General features: G+C 34.5%; 2 protein-coding genes across 2 annotated transcripts; one reads left to right on the top strand and one right to left on the bottom strand.

Annotated features, from left to right (window-relative positions):
• Positions 1-2364: 2364 nt before the first annotated feature.
• On the bottom strand, positions 2365-10929 carry LOC115445760. Its single transcript, XM_030172166.2, has 7 exons — positions 9640-10929; positions 7943-8116; positions 7552-7767; positions 7211-7450; positions 4166-4369; positions 3094-3214; positions 2365-2584 (listed from the first exon to the last, which is right to left on the bottom strand). Exons 1-7 carry the CDS (start codon positions 10318-10320, stop codon positions 2475-2477), a joined length of 1746 nt encoding a protein of 581 aa, XP_030028026.1. The 5' UTR covers positions 10321-10929; the 3' UTR covers positions 2365-2474.
• On the top strand, positions 5301-6785 carry LOC115445761 (neuronal acetylcholine receptor subunit alpha-5-like). The gene has a single exon (XM_030172168.2). It carries the CDS (start codon positions 5390-5392, stop codon positions 6659-6661), a length of 1272 nt encoding a protein of 423 aa, XP_030028028.2. The 5' UTR covers positions 5301-5389; the 3' UTR covers positions 6662-6785.
• Positions 10930-12739: the final 1810 nt, after the last annotated feature.

Below are 12739 nucleotides of genomic sequence, written 5' to 3'. Positions count from 1 at the left end.
TGTTGTATAGCTAAAAAAGGTAAGAAAAATTGAACAAAAAACACTACAAACCAAAAAAGATTTGTGCTAATAATAAGTATATACAAGCAATATAATCTTTCAATTCGTCTTTTTATGTTTATATGCGCACTAAATTGTTTTTTTAGAATGGGTCCCGAATTTATATAGTTCACCAAGTTTATAAAATACACGAATAATCAATTTAAATTAGGCACCAACCTACACGTGAAGAACTTACCTATTAGAGACGAAAATGAATAAACAAACAATTATTATGATCGTCGTTTCGTATAAACAATCGCAATGTTTTTTGAACCATCGCGAAAATGAACCACTCAGACTAAATGTTTACTTACTTAATTACTTGTAAATATTTATTTGGATTGATTTGTACTCGGGTTCGGAATTAATATTAATATGAGATCGTTTATTGAAACGAATGTAAATCGGAATAAAACCGAATGTTGTCTGCTTAGCGAGCGGAATTATTTTCACCAGTTTCCCGAGACTTAGCTCTACTAGGTACTTGGTAAGTAGGTACCAGCTCGGATGAGAACAGTTTATCTCTCATCCCGAACGATTGCGCGACTGCCCTGTGCAGACAATATTGCATGACTTAAGCATTAAGTATATGAAAGTGATAAGCCGACGCACTGTTTCTGTATAAACGAGAAGCCGTAGTAATACAAACCTTAGATTAAAAATAGTTGATAATATGTACTGTGCATACGGACTTGCTACTTAAATATCTATTTTAACTGTTATATTACCATAGCAAATAATGGTTATATTATGAGTAAGATGACAATATGTGTAAACAGGTAGGTACACAACACTTATCTTTCATTCGTAAGCGCTTTGTTATTCATTAGAAACTGAATCACCAAAAGGGCAAAGCACATTTTCCCTTTTGTTTGTTTTAGCATGCCACACACTTTGCAATCTTGCTTACAGAGTAACATTGTAGGTAAACTTTGTACTAACTCTGGCATGTAACCACAAAATAGCTACTGCATGCGTAGGTACTACTTCTATCTAGTGAAAAATGTTAGAGAAGTAAACACTAGTTATGGAAAAGTATGCTCTTTTAGTTTTGGTAAGCACTTACTTACTATACACTCGCAACCAGAATTTCAAATTCAGCTGAGTATCTACGTACCTCTATTACTACCAAAATTTTTCTTATTAGGTAACAATGTGTTTTGGAATTCTAGCTACGCCCGTGGGTAACATTAAAACTATCTTTTTTATTTTTAAGACCGGCTACTAGACTGATAACACCTTTGATACCATACCGGGTAATATGTTTTAGACCTAAGAATCGACTTCAGGAGTATCAGAACCTTTCAATGTATCATACCTACAGGCTGTAATATGCGCTATCAATAGATCAAAAAGGCGCTTTTTTAATCGTACGTAAGATCATTAATTATAATAGGACTAGTAAATATGCAAGAAATTTATAATTCCCTAAAAGAACGACTTAGTACCTACTATGTGGAAAATAAAATTTCGGACTCATTTCTTCACGAGTTCAAAAGAAAGATTTTTTTTCGTAGAAATTTGACGTTTTTTTATGTTTATTTAGCGTCATTTTTTTACTCCATGGTCCGATTTAAGAAGAGTTAAGTAAATTACACTTTTGCTTTGGATTTCGTATAGCTTCGGAATGATCCCATTTTAATTTCATAGGCGTACGATGTTGGACTTCAAAGATGCATTGGGGAACTTGACAAAATCAAATAGGATTATATTTTTTTGCGTTGATTCCAATATCGCTTCAAAAGATACTAAAACATTTTAAAAATATTGTTTGACTTTGAAGTTCAAAGATGGAGCAATGAACTACTCAAAGTAAAGTAGGATGAGAATGATTATTTCTGAACTGGTTTTGGTACATGCGTTGTATAACTAGGTAACAAAAAAGTAAGATATAAATATTTTTTAACAAAAAATATGATGTCTTGTAATTTTCCAATTTGTCTCTTTATATTTATATGCACACTAATATTAGTGGGTGGAGTAATTTTAATTCGTAGCTAAGCTAAGTAAATACACAAATAAATATTGCCTTTATAAGGCACGGACTTCGGATAATACAAATTTAATTATTCCTTGAAAGTGGTAAATTTAATTGTTTTATAAGCTCTAGTTTTTGTAAACGAAGGATAGGCAGAGGCATAACGGGTGCAATTACACTTCGCTAAGCTTGTGTTTGTAACTAATAACGAAGGGAACTTTTATGTCAACAAAAGAGATAAAACGATTTTATTGTAATATAAACGAGTGTTATCTATTGGTTGATGTCTCTCTAAGTACACAACTATTAGGATATCATGCCGTAAAATACTAGAATAATAAACATTTTGGGTACAAGTAAATACTTTAATATAAAATTGTATAGACATGTCTTCATACTTTCAAGTATTATTTCTTTATAAAACACTTTCTAAAGAAATAGTATGACAATTAAACTAGAGCACAAAATTTCCATTCATTAGAGTCAGGTTTCGCCAACGAACAAAGAAAATGTACGGCCGGTCTACCACCAGCTCTAATTCCGGAGTTTCATCCCACTCGATACCTAAGGAATAAAAGAATAGCTATTAACTTAGGTACATTCTAGTGTTGAATTATAGTTTCCTATCGCTTTATAAAAAACGTTCAAAGGTGAATTATAACTACCCAAATAAACTCCGACGTTTGTAACCAGCGACTCTATAACCGGTTCATAAATTGATACAATCATGATTTGAATATTTTTCTTCTTAAAAAGCATCGATGCGAGAAATTATTGAATATCGTGTAAGCAGGTAGGTACTTCAACATTTATATGCTATAGGTGATGTAAGAGTATCACGTAACTGCTACCTTTGTATCCCTGGCTAACAAGTTTAGTTAACCTTTGAATTCAAATTTATCGTGGTGTTCGTTGCTTTTATGGACAGTCTCAGCGCTAAGGGACTGTTTATCTAACCTTTTATTTTTATTATAAAAAGAAACCCATGTTGAAAAACAGTAATAATATTTATTTACTTTTTTTAGCCATTAACTATCTATTTGTATAATTTACACATCATTAATAAATATTACCGTCATCTTTAAAAGCGTTCCGTCCAGCTTCCGCCCAGAACATGAGACGTTGCACCGCGTGCGATAGTGTCATAGATTTTGTTGAAGCATTATTTGTGTTAATCAGTCGCGATAAGCCCATCTGAAATACATAACGTCCCATATTGCTGACCAGTAATATAAAGTAACCTGACTCAGCTATTGTCAAAACTGTAAATATAGGTAGATGTATAATTAGCAAGTAAAAGTGCAACAAAATACCGGACAGATTATGATTCCTGCTGTAATACTTTAATATTACCTATTTCACAGTAGAAGAATAATCTATTTATAAATCATTATAACAGTAACGATAGACTTAAGCAAAAGGGCAATAAAAATATTTATCGTTTGAATACCTACTCAACTAAATCTAAAATGAGTTTAAAAGAAAAGTATGTTTCAATGTAGTATCTCTGCGACCCTTAGGGAATCGAAGTAAATTTTAAAGCCCTCTATGGTGGGGTAACCATAACATTTGTCTACAGAAGAGATGGTCGCGTCCCTTTAGGGAAAGGGGATATTTCGTTTACCATGACTGGGTTACCTTTACTATGTAGCACTAATTTCTTATAGAAAACCGACATGATTTCCTATTGTATTTCATGTGATCAATGAAAGACACGACACGAAATCTCAAACAACCGTTCCCTTAATCCATAATTCTTACATTGCGAGTTGCGACTAGTAGACCTTACATAACTTTCTAGAATTGTGGATGTTTTTGGGCGGTGGGATTTAGCGACTACTGAAATACTCGTTCGTTATTCTGAGACCGTCATAAATGGGATACGGTTGTTGATGAGAATTGAAAGTAAGTATTTAATGAGATTACGCGAAGTCCAAAATACAATTATCAACTAGGTATATTTCTGAATCCTAGATTTTTGATTTGGTTTTGGAGGCTTATGTGAACTGGTTTCGTAATATGGAGAGGTATAATTAATAATAATCAATTTAGTAACCAATTTGCTTGTTTGCCATCCTTCCAGTGAATAAAAATGCCATTCATAACCTGAAAAGTTAAGTTTAATGTCTTGAAACATAAACTTACAGCTTCCAGTTTGTTGGGCAAGAGAAGTGTCATGCGCAGTGTGTACAAGGGCATCGTGACGGCAATGCGTATTGAGTGCATTCGCTGCGTGATGTAATGGATGCTTGTGGTCGCCACGTGGTCGGCCAGGCGCCTTAGCGAGTTGCCGCGGGGCACTAACATCAATAGGCTCAGGCCCGGAGTCGCGTAAAATATTTCAATTGCCTGTAAAACATTAAATATTCCAGATCTAGGCAATATTAAATTATAAATTTACACCTACAGAACAATTAGTGACTGAGCCTGCGCTAACACTTATAAGCATATTTCTAGAAATTATCCTTGTGGGCTGCCAAATATAGGTAGGTATTCCAAAAGAGCTTGTTTATAGAATTTGTAAATCTAAGCCCGCCACGGAAATTCGCAATAGGCATTACATACTGAAATTAAATTATTACCAATAGGTATGTCAGTTTAGTGATTACTTTAGTTCTATTGGAATAACTCAGTTCATTACGGAAATATTCGACAAGGATCATGTTGATATTAAATACTACTCAACAATACATTATTCAATCATATTATTATAACCATATTGTTGTAATTATACCAAAAATCTTTTTAAGTACATAATGATTTTCTCTGTTTCTATCGTTACTGTATCCTGTAGTTTATGATTTTTTATTTGAAATAAAAACCATTTCGTTCGTTATCAACAAACGCGTCGTATACTTAATTTATCACATTTTATTTAACCATAATCATCATATATTTATATAATGCTAAGCAGACTATCATATTGCTAAGAATGGTGCTCCTCTGCTATTACAACTGAGAGGGTTTAAATCTTCGCCCTTAGACCACCACGCTGGCTTAGTGCGCATTGGCAGACTTCACACTTTCGAAATTCTTACATGGAGAATAGGGTAGGGCGGAGCTAAGAGATATATGGGTGACCTCACGCTGTTCTCCTTTGTCGTTAAATCGGGCGTACCTTTGAAAAGGCAGAGGTGTGCGCCTTAGATTTTGAACCTATGGCCATTTGTCTCGGCATACCGTTTTATTCCCAACTAGGCTATCGCCCACTTCAAAAATAATAGTTATCAAATAATATTATGTTAATAGCAAAACATGGGCGAATGGTAATTGTTATCGTTGGGGGCGGCTAAGCGTATCGTATTCCTGGCCAAATGGTACTCCCACAGGTCTACAAACTTACTACGAACAGTTAGCGTCTAGACAACCATGTCAACGCACGTTTATTTTTGTTTGATTGTTACTATATCCCTATTTATTGGGGCGAAAACTGACGAGTGCCCACCGGACCGCGAAGAACAATCTCATGAAGAGGCAAAGTTGCACAAAGATTTGTTCTGCTCATATAATTATGACTACCGACCAGTTAAAGATCACAAAACCTCGGTTAATGTTAAAGTTCGCTTTGCAATCAAATATATCAGCTTCGACGCTTTGGAAGAAACGTTCACCGTTCACAGCTGGGTAGCTTTGAAGTGGAAAGATGAATTTATGTCGTGGATACCGTCCAACTACGGCGACATAAAAGAAATTCAAGTGGAGAGTCACCTTCTTTGGACACCTCACATGGCTTTATTCAATGCCGATGCTACTTCTGCAATGTATCAATCGGACCAATTTTACACAACTTGTTTATTGGCGAACACTGGCACCGTCACCTGCGTGCCGAACCTTGCTCATACGGGAATCTGCCGCACGTCACTTCGTCGTTGGCCGTATGACGTGCAAAATTGTACGATGTTTTTTGGTTCATGGATGCATACAGGTGAGCAAGTTAATTTTACATTCTACCAACAACAACCAGTTGTCCTTGAAGATTTCCAAGACGGTCCCGGCTGGAAACTACTGAACTTATATCATGAACGGTTGCCAGGAAACTATCATTGCTGTCCTAACAGCACATATCCCATGTTAAAGTACACTTTCGAACTAAAAAGAGAAGCAGCGGGGCCGGCAGCTATTGTGGTGGTGCCGTCGGTTGTCATCGTGATACTCACTCTGACTTCGCTTTTACTTGGCGTTAAAGACACGACCAGGTTACTATTGATATGCTTCAGCCTTTACGGACACTTTATGTTTCTAACTGAAATTGGTTATGAAATACCTAAATACAGCGCGGACACACCTATCATCTTGTTATTTCTTCGTGATTCAATGATTGTTACTTTAGTGGGGATTTTGGAAACGTTATTGCTGATGTACTTACGGCGCCAAAAATTACCAGCACCGACTTGGATCGTCAATATAAACAGACTCGTCTACCGTGGGGCCGGCAAGTATGTGGTGTTTACTGAGATCGAACCAATCGACACGACTGACACAAAGTCGCTCACTGGAGACGTGCCTCTAGGAGAAGTCCAGCCGAGCTCGGACCCCAAAGACTGGCTTAAACTGGCCAACTTGTTAAACAGCGTTCTTTTCATCATAGCGCTTTTAGTTTATTTAGTCCTAATATGCACATACATACCTTACGATAAATAATTGTTTTTAAGAAATTTATGCATTGCCAGGCGATGTGGTTATAGTATCTATATATTCTTATGTTTAACTATGTGTATAGGTGACTCATAAGAGAACGTACATAATTAAATGTTAGTGAATAAGATAAATTGCAATTTTAATAAGTATATTATATATGCTAATTGTGTCGAATAATATTATGTATCTATCTTTATTATGTACCCTTATAAATCATAAAAACAGCCCTGTTTGTATAATAAAAATATTTTTTAAACTTTTATTTAACTTCATTAAAAAATCCGTATTTATAATATTGTGCACTATGTGGATTTTAAGTGTATCTAAACAACATATTTTTGTTACCTGTACTTAATTAGGTACTTCCTTACATGATTAAGGGGGCTTAAGTATACGTTCAAACACTAGTCATATTACCCGGATTCACACGATGGCTGAGAATAGATTTATCAATCCAATAGCCCATACTTGTAATTACTCATTACTATAATCAAAGCTTACAATAATTGTACCTCCATAAAATTTGTGTTATAAATATGTGAGTAGCAATACCTCAGCGTCCCATTCGGTAAGATCGGCGTATCTCATGACGTCGTTGATTCTTATACATCGAATCGAGCGAGTTGGAGAATTTTCAGTATCTCTGAAAGGTCGCGAACCGTTCAACACAGTGGGAGCTGAGCGCCATCGTCCGCGAAGGTACAGAGTTGTCAGAAGTATTGCTTGAGCGCCTTCTGCTAAATCGTCCTCTTCAAATGTATTGCGTATCGATCCCCCAGAATCAATTTCTACCTATTCAAACAAATAATTATCTTTATATCATGAACAATGATTTATTTCCGACTTATGTAGTTCTTACTGCAGACAACTCGGAATATAAATTACGAACTCACCATGTTGTTGAGGATTTCGGCAATTTTCTCTGGTGTTTCTGTGCCATTCAATGTGTCGATGTGCATTCGTAATGCTGCGGCGGGCCCAGTTTTGAACTCGTCACTGACCGTATGGTTTGGCCATAATATTAGCCGGTTCGACCAACGGAATTTCAAATCGTTACTTGATGATGGAAACAAGGCTAATATATTCTCCGTTACTGATGACAACTTAGCCTAATAATTTTGAGAAAACTTATAAGGTAGGTAAACTTAATAGATTCAATAGAGTAGAATTATTCATAGATATTCATCATTACATAAGAATTTAATTTGGTTTGTGTTTTTAATAAGTAAGTACAGTCTACAACAAAATTATTGATCTCAAAACCAATGTGTTTTTTAAACTTACTGACTCTGTAAGGTGAATATTTATACAGTTTTCAATTTCTTCTCTGGTGTACAAATCTACTTCAAACAACAACGCCATTAAACTTAACATCAAAAATAGACCGGACTGCACGAAACTGATTCCATTTTCTTTTCGATTAATTGGACTTATTGCTGTTAATTTATCTAGCGTTACCTGAAAGACAAAATTAATACAATTTGATGATTGTTTTATACCGTTTTAATTAACTCTAGACCAAGTTGTTCCGTTGTATAAAAATATTATAACTAATGAATTTATTTACATACTTACCTAATCAAAGCATGAAGACTGTGGGAACAAGATAAAGAGTAAGTACCTAGCCTAGCTTAGGCCCAAGAAGAATTTCAGCTGAACGAAATAGTTTTGAGCAGCAAATTATTTGAATTCAGCGGTGCCATATCCCACGCAAGTCGGCAACCAAACCTTATTAATATATGTTTCGCTGATCTATGCCTTTTTTTTCTCAAATAATTATTGATTTGTCTACCCTTAACAAAAAGCGGCGATAGCCTAGTTGGTTGTGAAACGGACTGCAAAGACGAATGTCCGCAGGTTCAAATCCCAAAAGGGCACACACCTGTGACTTTTCTAAAAAAATGTGTATATTCTTTTTATCGCTTGCTTTAACGGTGAAGGAAAACATCGTGAGGAAACCTACACACCTGAGAAGTTCTCTACAGGAATTTTGAGGGTGTGTGAAGTCTGCCAATCCCTACTAGGCGAGCGTGGACTACGGCGTAATCCATCTCAGTAGTAGACGAGGTCCGTGCCCAACAGTGGGACAGTACATAATACAGGGCTTATATTATTATAAATAAAATTTGCATTTCATAGACCCCATATTTTTTGGAGGTATTTACATGTATTCTGTAACGTTTATGAGAAATTTCCTTATAACCTTATTATCAGCAGCACGCCGATAAGCGTAGAAAAGCATGGAAAATCTATTAAACAAGGTATTTATGTTGATCAGATGTTTATATGAAACAAAGTTATACTGTCGGGACGTAAGTATAAATAATATTTTCTTTTAAGTGTATATTTTAGGTTTAAGTATAAGGATATAAGTTATACTGATGATAACAAGAATTATTGACAGTTATAAATAAGGAAGTTATAAATATTTTTTTATTTAAACATTCATGAGGTTATCAGATCACTTGAAAAAAAGACTGCTGTTGGTAAGCTAGTGTGACAATAAAATGTAAACAGTAATAAAAACAATTCACCGGTTATTTCATTCTACAATATCAATATAAAAATATGTAAGCAGTCTAATAAATAAATAGCGAGTAAAATTTTTGGAATAAGCAGTTCGATAAATAGTTCGGCAGTTCACAATGACAGAACGAAGTCGGATCTCAGTAAGAGTTATTTGTTTTTATGACCACGCAGAATCTTTTTCAGTGCTAGAACCGAGTCAAATGACAAACTGCACGTTTTGCTATTTTCAAGTCAATATTTATTTAATTACCCGATTTATTACTTTTAAGTCTTGTTTGTTTACTTTACTGCTATGTTTTGACTGCACAACTCGTTAATCACCATGTATTTTGTAATTGTACCTTCCAAAATTGCAATATAGTGCAACGGCCGCTAAACAACAATTTCATTAAAAATATAGCACAATAAAACCTACATATTTGTTTATTTAAATAAAGATTAGGTATACCTACCGAATAAAATTTGCGTTCCAATTCATCGAGTCCGCGAATAAAATCATTGTATACGTCGTTCAACGTAGGTTTTTTATATGGACTTGGAGATGTAGTATGTATTTCTGATGTCCCAATTCTTGGCAACGGAGACTGCTCAGATCTTGACTCAGGAGAATATGGGTAAGTATTTTCAAATGCAGAATTAAAGTTATTCGATCTAACATTGTTTTCACTTAATGTAATTTTTGGGTGTTGAGTTGTTCGTAAAGACTTATTTATATTTGTTGGCAACAAGTTCAATGAATCCGTTGTTTGTGGTATGAACCTTCTATTCAAACCACTTTGAACGAATGGTAGCCCTGCGGGTAAGGCGTGGAATGCATCACCGTTAATAAACTGATTATGCACTCGATTACGCGGATGCAAATGTGTTCCAAACACAAAACTTTCGATGGGTTTTCCGTTCATTGCATTCGTTGGCTTGGCAGACTGACAGATGCCCCACTTATTATTCATTTTATTATAGCATTTCTGTTGAGATACTTGCGGATTCACTAACTGCAACGGCAAATCCATATATTGTGAAGCGACTTGTGCATATTCAATGTAGCTCACTGGACTAATAGGTATATCAATCGTTGTTACATAGGAGGCCATAGATAAAAATAATAAAACTAATGGCCGTTTAGTAGGAATCATGATAAACTGTTTTTTCTTTATCTTATTTGATTAAATATGTGTCCTATTTATACTTAATATTTTCCGATATTTCCACATTATCACTAAATAGACAAATCACTATAACTACCATGCAGACCGAGAACTCTTATCACACTGCAAGCCGATTTTAATTATGTATGAGAAATATACAACAACAGCTCACACGTTCTGTAACGAGAAATGTTTGCTTGGCGGTGGATTAATAAGGATAATTATAACAGCGCATAAAATGAACCTGATAACATTGTTATTTGCAACGCTTAAATTTAAAGATAATTAACGTTTAATTAAAATATATCTTTAAATCTAGATCAGGAATCAGAAATCAAGATTTGTGACCAGAGAAAACAATTTGGACAATGTCATCGACATCCTTAGTTACAACTTCTACGTATGTATTGTTACTTAACGTATGTTCTTATTCAAAAGTATAAAATCGGCTTCTGCATCTATCCCTGGCAAATACGTACCTGCCATCTCGCTGTTTATTCATAAAATGATACCATTTGTAAATATTTATACCAAGAAAATGATTAATATTTCTTATCATTCTAGGAAAAAAATTAACTACAGTAAAAGCTGAGTAAACTCTTCAGTCACAAAATTATAAACAATAACCTACTTAACTTTGTAATCATTAAATGAGACGTGTTCTTCTGAAATTAGTCACCTAGGCAAGTATTTATCTTTCAAGTCTCTCTTTGCTGAAATCAGGGCAAAACCCAGAAAAAAAATTGCCATTAGCGTGATGAACATCAATAATTTGCGTAATTTCACTAAAATCAAATATAATAAGTATAAAAATATCTTGGCTCAATAACGGAACGACCCCATTTTCAATCTAGATATTTAGATCAATATTTGGCACAATATATTAGGCCAGCGATTAAATTATACCATCTGATATATAGAAAAGTTGTTACAATGTTTATGTTGTAGTTTTAGATTTTGTACGTACGAATTAGGAGATCACTTAAGTATTTAGGTAAAGCTACAAGAAATCCTAAAAAATATAAACCTAGTTAGACATAATTTTGTAAGAAAATCAAATCTTCTGCAACACATTAATGTAGGTACTAACCTCGACTAATTTGTATATTTCCAAAGATGTATAAAAACAATTTATTGAAAAAACATTTTTTTTGTTCTTTCATCTTATCTCACTCGTTTCCTCTGTAAATCGCCCAAACAAATGAACATTTCTGTCGCTTCAATATAATTAAGAAAGGGTGGTCAACCAAAAACTCAATCTCCGAGAAATCAAGACAGAGCATTGACACGCTGGCACCTGTAAACCAAAATGATTTTATCGTACACTCCCATGTATTTGATTGATGCTGAAGCATCAAACAAGGGACAATTTAAAGATACGGCTCCACATTCCAGACGAACCATCCTAAACTCGCGTAACGAATTCGCGTGCAAGTGTGACGTCATTTGCCTAGCATGCGGACATGAGAGCTACGAGCACACGACTAACACAGCTGGTGTATTTGTATCAATTAAACAAAGACAACGTATGTATTTTTCCGCACTGTGGTTGCACTCATTTCTACACACCTAGCGTGGACTCACGCACCCTTCTAGAGACTTAGACTCAACTAGTTAATTGGTGGTGGATAAGGGGCTACTTTTTTATTACCTATAGGACCAGAATTTAGTAGAAATTATTAAGTCTGTCTAGTTGTTACTAGCAATCACAGTTAACTGTAATATGTATTAACATCAGTGGCCAATTACGTTTGTGTCACGGTTTAAAGACAATGAAACTAGTCTATAAAATAAAAATTAAAAAAAATATGAACTCAATAATTATATTATCTATAAACACAATAAATTATTTGTGACGTAGCTCAACAATATAAAAATTAAATAAAATATATATAGAAAGAAGTACACAGATATTTTTATACATACATATACAGAATCACGCCTTTTTCCCTATTCATGGGTAGGCAGAGTTCGCACACATCTACATTTCACCAGCTATGGTAGGTTCAATGTAAATTGCCATTGTAATAGCTCTTTATTACATGGAACATACCAGGCATATTTCCAGAATCCGGGCTGATACCACAGAATACTCTAATACTATGTAGAGAATCTCAAAATCACTTTGCCCAATCTGGGATTCGAACCCGAGACCTCAGTACGATAGTTATACCACGCTCGCAATAGAGCTAAGCTACTGAGGCAGTCATTTAGTAAAAAATATTATTAAACATTTTAGAATTTTTAGCATTGAAAAGCCAGCCACCTACAATATTATGAACTCGACAGTCATTTTGTGTTGATATAAATAATATACGTAAATATTACGAATTAAGAAACTTAAAGCAATATCTTGAAAACTTTTCATGATATAATTGGCTTCTCAATTCAGATAATATCCTTAATA

This window comes from Manduca sexta, chromosome 28 (genome assembly GCF_014839805.1).
Source record: "Manduca sexta isolate Smith_Timp_Sample1 chromosome 28, JHU_Msex_v1.0, whole genome shotgun sequence".
Lineage (NCBI taxonomy): Eukaryota > Metazoa > Arthropoda > Insecta > Lepidoptera > Sphingidae > Manduca > Manduca sexta.
Note: the sequence above shows the minus strand (reverse complement) of the source record. Positions and strands in the feature narration are given on the sequence as shown.

Bases quoted from the DNA above. Each gene is read 5' to 3' on its own strand.
- LOC115445760 (XM_030172166.2), bottom strand. From the start codon at position 10,320: ATGATTCCTACTAAACGGCCATTAGTTTTATTATTTTTATCTATGGCC. The intron at 7,768-7,942 runs GTAAGTTTAAAA...CAAAATTATTAG, and splicing joins ATATTCACCTTACAGAGTCA to GCTAAGTTGTCATCAGTAAC. The intron at 2,585-3,093 runs GTAATATTTATT...TTTATTCCTTAG, and splicing joins GAACGCTTTTAAAGATGACG to GTATCGAGTGGGATGAAACT.
- LOC115445761 (XM_030172168.2), top strand. From the start codon at position 5,390: ATGTCAACGCACGTTTATTTTTGTTTGATTGTTACTATATCCCTATTT.